This window comes from Neomonachus schauinslandi, chromosome 6, assembly GCF_002201575.2.
Source record: "Neomonachus schauinslandi chromosome 6, ASM220157v2, whole genome shotgun sequence".
Classification (NCBI taxonomy): Eukaryota; Metazoa; Chordata; class Mammalia; order Carnivora; family Phocidae; genus Neomonachus; species Neomonachus schauinslandi.
The window spans coordinates 12,015,948-12,028,580 of record NC_058408.1 but is presented as its reverse complement, the minus strand read 5'-3'; the positions used below and the strand labels follow the sequence as shown (position 1 = coordinate 12,028,580).

The following is a 12,633-nucleotide window of genomic DNA, read 5'->3' as shown; positions in this document are numbered from 1 at the left end:
ATGAACACTAAGACATTTTTTTTTTTAGCTGGTATTAGTGCTGAAAAAAGCGGGCGCTTTTTCCATTATCAACCCAGCATTTCTGTTGACTCCCATGCAGATTCTAAACAGAACTCTGTGCCTAGAGCCTAAGAGATGACCACTGCCAGTCAATTTTACAACCCATCAGGGAAGACTCTAGTTCTCTATGAGGGCATCTCCACTTTCTCAGACCTATTTTGAGACTGTTCTGATTAAAATACTGCTGCCTAAACAATGTGTTCAATATAGGACAGAGGCTCCTTCAATACTAATATAAGTCGATTATGGATCCAAGTCAGAGTCTAATAAATTTATCTGAAATTGGTAATATGGGTCAGAGCCAGAAAAGGAAATAAAGAAAATCGTAAGTTCCTCAAAACACATTAAAAGGCAGCAATTAAATTAATTCTCATTTTTCCCTACACATACACTTTACCATCAAGTTACTAGTTGGCAACTACAATAAATATTTTTAAATATGTCTAGTGAAAGAAAAGTCAATCTAGCTTATTTTTTTGGCAGGAATGAATACTCAGTGTCATATATTCTTCTATCTCAGGAATACTCATGTTCTCCTGGCAAAGGTTACACATATCAGTGTGATCATATAAAAAAAGACCCAAAGGAAATTTGGACAAATAAGTCATTAAGCAATAAATGAGAACAGTCCCCAACTGGACCGATTCTGCAAGACAACATCTAAGTATTGTGTCATACCTTAGGAAGTGGGAAATATCCCCATACTTCCAAGTGAAAAAAAAAAGTATTTTATGCATTAAACATCTGAAGCACCCTATAGCTGTAGTTCATTTCACAGCGGAAAGTAAACATTAGTTTTCTCTCTACCTCACAAAATGAAGAGGTGGTCAGGAAGCCTTTTCTTCCTGTCTTCCCCTAATGAACTCCACGTCCTCTCATGTTCTGAGACCATTTTCTACTCTAATAGGCGTTCATTTTACATTTATTCGAAAATGAGTCAAAGAAAAAAATTTCCGCAGTGACAGGACTATCCAACGTTCCTTTTTTGTGATCTTCTAGTGGAATGAAAAAAAAAAAAAAAAAAGAGCTATCATGATTCTTAAGCTTTTTCGATGTACTTGGCTATGAGCTCACCTGAGAGTCAGTTACAAGTTCCTATCACTTTAAAACAGGAACTATTTTGAATCCCGTGTCCACAGCCATGGAGTCCCAGCCTTCAGCGTCCCTGACACTTATGCGAGTGCAGTTTGCTTCTCAAAATAAATGTGCAAACGGAAATGGTGAGTTTGTGGAAAAGCAGCATGAGATACCCAGGACAATGTAAAGGGCTTCTCGGTCACACAGAAATTAACAGACACATGCAATTAACATCCCAGACAACCAGCCCCTTGTTGAATACGGAGCGAGCACATCGCCAGTTTGATCAGTGTCTACAGCCCACAGAGGTCCTTCCACAAGCCAGAGTGCCTCGTCTACACAGTCTGTTCAGGTGGGGACCAGATTAAAAATGTGTGCTGTTGACATAATGTTGGTCCTCCTGAGTTTTCCTAAGAGCTTGTCCATGGTCACTCGGGCAGCTGTCCAAAGATACTTCAATAGCCACTTGTGTTGTTCCTTGCCCAGTGAAGCTATCACTTGGGTAGGTGTCTAGGTGGGGACAGCCGTTGTGCTCTGCACAGCCGTTGACGTGGGCCAGAGGCAGGGCCCCCGGCGGGCAGCACAGCTGCTTCTCACAGCCCTTGGAGATGCAGGGTGAGCTGCAGAGCAACAGGGAGTCCTTCGGCTCCACGGGGTCCTTCAAGTCCACCTGCTCAAACTGGATGGTCACATTGTGGATTCCCACACTGTGGAAGATTTCTCGAATTTTCCTACTGGTGTCCTGATAGCCCCTGTCCTTCTGATACTTGACGTGCAGGGTGGCAATGATCTTTCCGCTTATAAGTTCCCAGATGTGCACTTCATGTACACTGCTAATCCCGGGCACGGCCGAGAGTTTACTCACTACAAGAAGGAAGAGCAGACAATTAGCGAAGGCTCCTGGAAACAAGGTCCCACTACGGGAGGGACATGGTCCCTGAAGGCATTCTCACCAAAATGGTGTATTTACAGCGGGAAGAAAAAGAGCTGTATCTATATGGGCACATTTTCCCATAATCTTCTTTCTCCTCTTTGCGTCCCTCTACCATCCATCATGAGCCCATAAAAGGCAATTCAAGAAAATAAGTTTAACAACACCCAAAAGAATTCCCAAGGTTCAAGGGAATGGACACCCAAATGGGCTGTGCTGGGAGTATAAAGTAGGATGCCTTTTGGGCGCCTGGGTGGCTCAGTTGGTTAAGCGACTGCCTTCGGCTCAGGTCATGATCCTGGAGTCCCTGGATCGAGTCCCGCATCGGGCTCCCTGCTCGGCAGGGACTCTGCTTTGCCCTCTGACCCTATCCCCTCTCATGTGTTCTCTCTCATTCTCTCGCTCTCAAATAAATAAATAAAATCTTTAAAAAAAAAAAAAAAAGTAGGATGCCTTTTTGAAAGGGGAGAATTTGGCAATATGGACCGAAAACTTTTACCAACATCCCTAGTACTAGGAATTTAACCTACAGGGAAATACCCTAACATTCATGTACAAAAATGGTTTGGGCAAAGTTCTTTGTATTAATGAGAAAAATGGAAACAAGAAAATAGTTAAATCAATTATATAAAAGAATATGATAACAGCCATTAACAAGTAAGTTGCATATTTAAGGATATGAGGAAAAGTATATATCTTTAAGTGGAAACGCAAATAGTTATACTGCATATACGGCACGAGTTTTTTCTTTCTTTTTTTTTAAACAAACATCAGTGTATATACCCACACAAAAATTTTATGCAGGTTAAAGCTTGTTTTATTGAATGACTGATTCAAAAATATTAAAAGTGGTAATTTCTGGGTGGCAGGATCATGAGAGATTTCTGTTTTTTTATTTACATCTTCTATACTTTCTCAAATGAACATGTGTTTAGAGAGCTGATGTTGAATAGTGATTCTGAGCAAAGACCCTGTAAGCCAGCCAGAGTCTGAATCCCAGTTCAGACATGGCCTTGGGTAATTTAGCTAGCCCCCAGTGCTTCAGTCTCCTTATCTGTAAATCGGGAATAATAACGAGAGTGCCCCATAGGTTTACTTGCAGGATTGAAATGAGTGAATATAAGTAAAGCACTTAGAACATTACTAGCATATAGTAAGTGCCATAGAAGTGTTGCTACTGTTATTACCATCTATTTTTAAATATTTTTAAATATATATATAACTTTGTTAAAAGGCAATATAAGTCATTATATATCACAAATCGTTTTGATATGTTTATCTTGTTTCTTCAACTGGAAAACAAGCTCCTGGAAGGTAGAGACCACGCTGCCTATCTGCTCCTGGGTATCTCCTTCCCCACATCCCACCTCCTCTGCCTGCAGCATTGGGCAGATAGTAGATTGCAGGAAATGAAGGCTGATTGTTTTAACTCTGTACAGCAAAGCAGCCAGAGAGTTGACCACGCCTAACTGACTCCGAGACTGTAAACGAAGCAATGCTGCCCAAGAGGAGGCTCCAAAAGGTGAAAAGAACACCCAGGGGAAAAGACTAGGAGAAGCACCAGCTTTTAGCAATGGCTCAACCAGCTGGTCCCAATGCGTGCTACTAAACAGAGGGCTGGCAGGGCTATGAGCTACCCTGACCACCGCAAATCACACCCTCACAAGGGAAAGCCTAGCCATGGACATACAATGTATTAAGACCCATTCAAACCTCATTTCAGGGATCTGTCATGAAGTAAGGTCTTCTGACTTTGAGCCTCATAGTGGACCGGGCTCTATCTCATGGTGACTGGCTCACTGGTGAAGCAATGATAGTATAACAGCAAATATGCAAGAAAATTCTTCTTCTATAAAAACATAATCTCCATTTAGAAACACTAGAAATAAAGTTGCACATTCAGTTTCTCACCAACGTCTGGATAGTTCCCACCTAGAAACTCTGCAAAGTCTCTAAACTATGTATGCTCAGATGCACATAACTAAGGTGAGAGTTTGACCTTCTGTTTGAGCACAGCAAAGAGACAGGTTTCATTACTGAAGGAGGTCATGAATGACCTGAATTTAAAACATGGTCCTTTTTATGGTGTTATAAGAGACACGGTGACTTTCGTGCCCATAAAAAATCAATTAACTAGAAAGCAGGATCCAGAATACAAATGAATGATTCCTGTTTTCCGAATAAGGAGAATAAAAATCAAGTTCTTGGCAGGGTAACCTTACTGGAATTAAAATAAAGCCTGACATGAACGTAAGAGCCGAGGCACAGGTCTTGCCCAGCACTATACTCTCAAAAATTTGCAGGTGAGTCAGAGAGTCATGGGTTGCAAAGGACCTTTGGTTCTTGGAGCTGTGAGTCATCTTCCTAGGCTACCAAACATATGATAGATGTCTCTATTGCCAGGTGATTTAAAGTATTTCAGGATACATAAATCAAACACTATTCTGAAATAACGCCGGCCCTTTGGCCAGAGGAGCATTAAGCGGGCGTGGTTCCAGATGAGCATCATGTGACTTACTCAGCTCTTCCATGTTGACTCCTCTGGGGACCATCTGCAGCAGAATGGCAGCAGTCTCCTTGATGAGTGGGAAGGCAGATGACAGAATGATGATGACCATGACGACAGTCAGGCTGGGGTCGATGTAGCACTGCCAGTTACAGGGGTCCTCAGGCTGCAGGGGATGCACGTAGAATACGATGGCCGTGACCACCACGACCACCGAGCCCAGCGCATCGCCCATCACATGCAAAAGTACACCTGCCAGGAGGAAAGACAGACCGCTAAGGGACAGATCCAAACTCGGGAGCTGCGTGACGCTCAGTGACCTGGGTTCCCAAGTCTAAGACCAGTTGCTATTTGTTTTCTTTTTGGTTAAAACAGCAGGATGGATGCGAATGAAAAAAATAAAAAAGTCCTCTACTTTGCAGAAAACAAAACCCTAGGCCACCATCCCAGGACGCAGAGAACCTGCAACAGCCTAGGAAGATTCTGAGCTACAGACGCCAGTGGGAAGAGGGACTGTATCTGCGCATGGTGCCTCACCACCCCTGCCTGCCACTCATCAGAAGGCACCGAACTGGAAAACAGAGGCTGTGCAAATGGTTTCTTAGTCTTTCAGACAAGTATCTGCGATTTAAATGGTTTTAAACATTTTCAAGAGGAGAAGGAACTAAGACATATCAAGAGAGTGGTTCTTGGGGCGCCTGGGTGGCTCAATCCATTAAGCGTCCGCCTTCGGCTCAGGTCATGATCCCAGGGTCCTGGGATCGAGTCTCGCATCGGGCTCCCTGCTCCACGGGGAGCCTGCTTCTCCCTCTCCCTCTGCCTGCCGCTCCCCATGCTTGTGCTCTGTCTCTGTCAAATAAATAAACAAAATCTTTAAGAAAAGAAAAAAAGAGAGAGAGAGTTGTTCTTGTTATTCCTTCTCTTTCCTCTTCCTTGATCCATCTCCCCCCTTCCCTGCATGTCTTTGCCTACTCCTTACTTAGCCGAGGTCATTCAAACTGGTTCGAGAGGTCGTTAAGAAGGAACTCCAGCAATACTGCCACTGAATAAAGAGCGATTTGTCACAATAAAATAAAATTAAAATTAAAGAGATAATAACAAACATCGTGGTTGCCTTTAATCAAGGGAATCAACCTTAAAGGTTTTGATTATGATACAGAAAATATGGAATCCTAACACAGAAGATCTGGGTGTCCAGTTGTATGCGAGACACAGACTAAACTGGGATTTAGGTGAAAACCTTGTCAGAAGGATTATAAAATATAAACACCAGGTAATTTATTTTTATTTTTTATTTTTTTGCAGAAAACATCAGACGCTTGCTATTCAAAGTATGGTGTGCAGACTAGCAGCATCAGCATCCCCCAGAAGCTGGTGAGAAATGCAGAATCAGGCCCCACCTCAGATCTACAGAATCCGATTCTGCATTTTTAACAAGATCACCAGGGGATTAAAACTCAAATAAAACTCCCAGAGCACTGCTCTAGAAGAAAGCATATAGATTAAGAAAGATTCATTTGTCTCTCCAAGTATCCCACAGATCCACTTGGTTGAATTAATAATAATCCAAAATCCTAATAACTCACTTGTGGCTACAACCAAACGGTCTCACTTGGAAGATGCTTTAATTGGGCTAATGCTGCTTTTTGGCAATAATTTTAGGATTCTGAGTAGCTGAGCAGCATCAGAGGCAAAACAGCATTCTGTAAACATAAGAAATGCAATTTGTGGCAACCTCCCCCCACCCCAAAATAATACAGGAATAAAAAATATCTCTACATTTCCTTCTGGCTGAGTGGTTAGGTATTAGAACAGAATTCTGGGGGCGCCTGGGTGGCTTAGTTGGTTAAGCGACTGCCTTCAGCTCAGGTCGTGATCCCGGAGTCCTGGAATTGAGTCCCGCATCGGGCTCCCGGCTCGGCGGGAAGCCTGGTTCTCCCTCTGACCCTATCCCCTCTCATGCTGTTTCTCTCTCTCTCTCTCTCTCTCTCTCTCAAATAAATAAAATCTTTATAAAAAAAAAAGAACAGAATTCTGGTTCAATAACTACATTAAACAGGGGCGCCTGGGTGGCTCAGTCGTTAAGCATCTGCCTTCAGCTCAGGTCATGATCCCAGGGTCCTGGGATCGAGCCCCACATCGGGCTCCCTGCTCTGCGGGAAGCCTGCTTCTCCCTCTCCCACTCCCCCTGCTTGTGTTCCCTCTCTGGCTGTGTCTCTGTCAAATAAATAAAATATTTAAAAAAATAAAAATAAAAATAAAAATAAATAAATAAATACATTAAACAATTCCATCTTCTAATTCTGTGCCCCTTTTCCCCCACCCACCCACAAAAGAGCTTTTTACTCCCCAGTCCCTATTCTGAGCCACAAAGAGAAAATCCCAAGAGTTGGTCTATATAACTTGTTCCTCCAGGGAAACCTGAAGATCAAAGCCTGAACCTTCCCCAGGGCAGTACAAAGTGATATTATAAAAATACGAAGACCAAGTATTTCCTAGCTGCACTTGACATCATTTTCGCTGCCTGAGACAGTTGTCATCCTCTGTTTCCTGCATGACAGCCTCGTTTCCTCCATTAGACATGAAGTGACGTGAGGATGAAGGTCATGCTCTGCATTTCTTGTGTTTATATTTTGGCACTAGAAGCATACATTGCAGGCACTCAATGAAACAGTATTTTCTGGTTGGTCGGTCATAACTCCCATGACATAGAGTAACTTCTGCCTTTTACTCAATAACAATAATTGTATTGCCAGTTAACATATATGCATCAGACGTTGTTGTAAGTATGTTCCATGTATTTACATATTAAGTCCTTTGAAGGACTCTCTGAAGTGGTTACTCTCTCCATTCTACAAATGAGGAAACTGAGGCATGGAGTAGCTGAGTAACTTATCCAAGATCACCCAACTAGAAAGTGCCCGAGTAGGGATACAAGTCTACCATAGTCTAACTAGAGAACCACTGTGCATCCTGCCTCACAGAAGTCCTAGATTCCCATTTCAGGTTTTCCTCCTAAGAAATCTCACTATTAGACCCTCACAATTATACAAAATAGCTTTCACACTTGTTTTTCCCATAACCCACAGTTAGAATCATATTTTGCCTCCTAGCACACACAGAGACACGCAGTGAAACAAACGTGAAAAAAACAAAGCCTATTCCAACATATGATTTATTACCGCTTTCTATTCTATTTCATTCAATTCTGGTTAATTTTCTAAATGCTGATCATATGCTACTAAATTGATTTTATGACCCAAACTATCATGGTTTTCAGTTTGAAAAACTGCTTAAAGCATGATTTCCTTAAATTCTTGAGACTGGATATTAGAGTGTGTTTTCTGGCCACCCATGCAAAGATGAAGAAGGCCTGGTCATTATCATCCAGGGACAACAGTCCACTGGCAGGATTCTCAGAGAAGTGCACCAGGAACCTCGGGGTGGGGGGCGCTGAGTCCCTGTGATGGGACATCTCAAGGATGGCATCTCGAGAGATGGGGCAGTTGGGCAGGACTCTGAAGGGGGGACAGATCTCAACAGGCAGTGGCGTTCCAGGCAGAGAGAACTCAGAGAGAAAGTGTTCCAGGCAGGGAGCTCAAGGGAGGCTGCAGATGAGGACGTGCCTGACAGGCAGCGGGGTGCCCTCAGAATGAAGTCACAGACCCTGACAGTTTCCGTGAGCCATGGACCTTGCCAAAGTCAGCCTCCGTGAGTCACGGGATTCTCCTCTGAGCAATGGGGATGAGAACAGCATCTGTCTCACTTCTCTCAGAGGCTAGTTCTGAAGAGTCTGTTGGAACAATGTCTGAAAGCCCACTGAGATGAAGTGCACAGAACTGATGGAGACGATGATAATGAGCGTGATTTGTTGAGTGTGTCCTCTGTGCTATTCCAACCACTCATGCAACATACTGATAAGGAGACTGAAGCTCAAAGAGGTTAAGTTACTTGCCCAAGGTCACCTAGCTAGTAAAAGGCAGAGGTTGACCTTGAACCAGATCTGCCTGACTCAGCACTGGTCACCTCACTGTAAGTGTGCATTAGATGGAGATGGGGGGCAGGAGAGACAGTTCTGGTCTAGGAGAGGAGGTGGGGCAGCAAAGGGGTGAAGAACAGGGCAGAAATGTCTAGAAAGGACCGCTGACACCGGAACAGCAAGCCTTTGAATGTCAGCAGTGTTAGGACTTTATTCTGGAAGCAGCAAAGATTTCTGAGCAGATTCTGATGGGATCACATCTGTGATTCAGAAAGATAAGTCAGGCAGCATTATCTGAGAGACGAAGATCAACACTTGGTAGACAGCTCAATTATCTGCTCACAAGGTAGCTCTGCAATGACAGGACACCTCAACCGTTGGCCCTCACTTCCTGTCTTGAGATTTTTTAAAAAACTCAGAAAAACTGGCAATTTGACATAAGTTGAAATTTGATGTGTCCCGGGCCTTGAAAAAGCCATCAGTGTCGTTGAATGTGTTGATAACCAGAAACATGATGCAGTAGCCCTGGGCATTAACAAGTGGTTATGGAAAGAGGAGTTCTTTCTTACTGGAAAAAAACAATTAGAAAAAAAAATCTCATCAAAGGAGACTTATTTTCAAATGATGTCAGGATTGCAGTTTATCTATTTATATTTATACTGAAATAAAAAATTTAATTATCTTCTGACACTCTGTTGCAATAGTTTTTAATGTATCACATTTGATCCTATTAAATAAAATCAACAACTGAAATTGACGAGAATTCATAAAGGTTTGTGGTTTCACTGTGCTTTGCAGAAGATGGACTGTGTTTCTCAGAAGGCATTTGTTTTTTTCCATTGAAATAAGAGAAACACTAATGAAAATCCAGAAATGATTTTTGTTCACACGAATCCCCGCCAGTCGTTTGCTCCCCTGCAGATCTAGGAGGACAGTCCTGTTTTCTCAAGCAGTGGCTTAAAGGTCAAAAGTGTAACCACTCAGTGGACTGTCTACACTGGAGAAGCAAGCCATCCTGCGTGGAGTGCACAAGCAGTATGCAAGACTGGGAAGAGGTGGAAATGAGAAGTAGGCGCCCAGGATCCCAGCCCCGCCTCAGCTGCCAGCCTGGGTGACTTGGGAAGTCACCAGACTCGCGGGACCCTGTTTCCTTATCTGCAAAACGAGGGGGTGAAGTCCATTCCCACTAAGGCCTTTCTACGCCTTCTCCGAATCATGGCTCCAAGATGAGGACACACGACCTAAGGGGAGGCCAGCCTCCCACTTGGCCTGAAAGATGGAGAGGTTCCTGGGAGCCACAGCAGGGCCCGGAGCTCTTACCCTCACCTAGGCAACAGGGTTGAGCCCAGCGATTCCACTCACTACCTGAGAGTCAACAGCTCCCACTTGGTGAGATTCGTACAAATGCGAGTGGCTCATGCCTGCACGCTGTCTGGCACAAAGCGTGCACTCCATCAACAGGCTTTTCCTTCCACATCGCCCAAGCACTTTACATGTTTTATCGAACAGCCACCCCCTCAAGTAGATACTATTTAAAAGATGAGGGAATTGGAAGCTTAGAGAAGTCCAAAAACTTGCCCAAAGTCAGAGTCTTAAACAGCAGAGCCAAGACCCCAAACCCAGGCATCTTGAGCCCAAATCTCAATCTTTCGGCCACTGCATTATTCACCTCTGGTGGAAGCAACAGGTGCACGCTGGTCAGTACCTGTAGAGCACAAGGCTGAGCCAGGTACAGCAAGGATTTACCGAGGGCATTTTTCCAACTAGGAGCTCCAACGACTTTAGACTAAAGATCAGCCAGATCATACAAGTTTCATGATCATGCTGCAAGTTTCATATATCATGCTTCCCAAACAAGGTCACAATATCTACTGGTCCCACTCTTAAGTCCTCTCAGCATCTTTTCACCTACCTGTTCTCCTTCTCTGCAGCATGAGAATGGATAATTAACAGAATGTGCTTTGCAAAATTAAAGTGCTATGGAAAATTTATGTTATACATATATAATATATACAGTATGTATTTGATATCTAAAATATATATAGTATATTATATTTTAAACTGAACCCAAAGAGAAAGGATAGTGATTTTTCATTACAGATTCTCTCTTTCCAAAAAAGATTCACCACCAAGCACTTTAGTAATTCCCCTCTTGCTGTTCAATTTTTAAAAATTGAGGGCGCCTGGGTGGCTCAGTTGGTTAAGCGACTGCCTTCGGCTCAGGTCATGATCCTGGAGTCCCGGGATCGAGTCCCACATCGGGCTCCCTGCTCGGCAGGGAGTCTGCTTCGTCCTCTGACCCTATCCCCTCTCATGTGTTCTCTCTCTCTCATTCTCTCTCTCTCAAATAAATAAATAAAATCTTTAAAAAAAATTACTAAAAAAAAAATAAAAATTGACTCATGTAGAAATTTTTAGGAGCTCATGTATGGTTGTTGTTATTGTCGGGGTTTTTTTTCTGGTTTTCCCTACAGATCCATTCCGGGTATCGCTTTGTAAAACAGATGGGAGACTCTCAGAAATGAAAGTGTCTTCCAGATGACTACTTTTTCTTTATGTTATTTCCATTTAAGCCCTACCACAGGTTTCCCCCCAAATCATCTGGAAGTAAAGGGTTAAATAATCTTTGTTGAAATCCTCCAAGTTGAGACTGGGGACTTGGGCAAAGTCTCTGCCCAAGAAGTTGGAAGAGAGAGATGCTGGATACAATGTCGGTATCTGGTGAGAAATGCACCTCTGAACATCCTGGGCTAACTTTTGCCCAGTGCCTGTGACCCTGAGCACAAGGCAGGGAGGATGCTAGTAACGTGCCGTCCACGTGCCTCACCAGAACCCTCTGCTTTGGGCCTGGAAGTAGAGATTCAAGGAAGCCAAGAGACCCATCCCAGACGCAGATTTCTGGCAGAAAAAAGTGAGGTGTGAGGGTCAGTCAGCAATGCTAGGTTGGATGCAGGCACCCGCTCTCTTCTCACCTTTATCAAAATTACATTCAAATAAAAGCGGCCTCATTTTACATTAGCAATACCCACGAGTGGGCAAAAGGAAGTAAAGTAATAGCATGCTACTGATCTGTGAAGCTCTGGAACAGGCAGCATTAGCCTGGATCTAAGTGGAGCAAGGATAAATCATTAGCAACTAGTGTGTCACTCAGAATCAATGCAGTGATTAGGCAAGAGACCAGGGTCATAGTCTATTCGTGCAACCGGCCTACTTTCTAACACACTTTATTAAAAGGCAAACAGAAACGAAGAGGACAGCACAGCCCGTATGTATTACAGACAGGGGTTTCAAATTGACCCAAAGTCGATCTTACCTCTGATATTCAGGGCTTCAGACTTTTTCTCCTTTTTCATAGTCTCTTCTGGTTCATTCTGGGTGTTCAGAGAATCACCTGCATTCAAAGAAGAAACCTTGTGTTGTGTATAAGTTCTACAAACAAAAAGAACCAATGGACTCAAAAAAAGGTTTTGTTATTTTAAACTCCTACTAGCTCATCAGACCCCCTACCTCTCCACACACAGCCCAGAATAGTACATTTTGGCCTTGATATAAGTCTTGTGATCCACCTTTGGATTTCATTCACACTTCCATTCAAGTTTAGAAGAAAAAAAAAGAGGCAAGTGGGAGCCCACCCCCACCCCCAAACCCATAACTCCCACGGGGATAGAAGGATGGGCAAAGGGGAAGGGTGAAAAACAAAGTGCAGACAGCATCTGATGAAGGGGCAACGGTTGGGGGATGCTATCTGTTGCCCAGCAATAACTGATTTTTAAGAAAAGCAATACTCTGAAGCAGACAGAATAAGGGGAAGGGGAAAGAGGCAAAAAAGGGGGGGCGGGGCTGAGGATCCAGGAGAAAACAAAAGAAACTGTGGGGAATGCCATAAGTTAGCAGCAGAGAATTAAAGCCGGGCTGCAGAGGACATGGACTTTTTTTACAAAATAGAATCAGCCGCAGCAACAGCCAGAAAGAAAAAGAGGGCGTGGATGCGGAGGAAGGGACGGGCGGGAGGAGGGAAAGGCAGAGAGGTCCAGAGGATGCAACCGAAAGGCACCTGCTACGTTGGAGAACACGGTCGCC

At 43.6% G+C, this 12,633-nt stretch overlaps 1 protein-coding gene across 1 annotated transcript in view; it reads right to left on the bottom strand.

Moving 5' to 3' along the window:
* Positions 1-1,145: 1,145 nt before the first annotated feature.
* The window catches only part of SLC30A10 (solute carrier family 30 member 10), a 36,709-nt gene continuing 25,221 nt past the window's right edge, over positions 1,146-12,633 (bottom strand). Inside the window, exons 2-4 of the mRNA XM_021698448.2 lie at positions 11,867-11,944; positions 4,587-4,826; positions 1,146-2,001 (exon numbers count right to left, since the gene is read on the bottom strand). Of these exons, the coding sequence (XP_021554123.2) occupies positions 1,502-2,001; positions 4,587-4,826; positions 11,867-11,944 (818 nt within the window). The 3' untranslated portion in view covers positions 1,146-1,501. The remainder of the gene's footprint in view (positions 2,002-4,586; positions 4,827-11,866; positions 11,945-12,633) is intronic.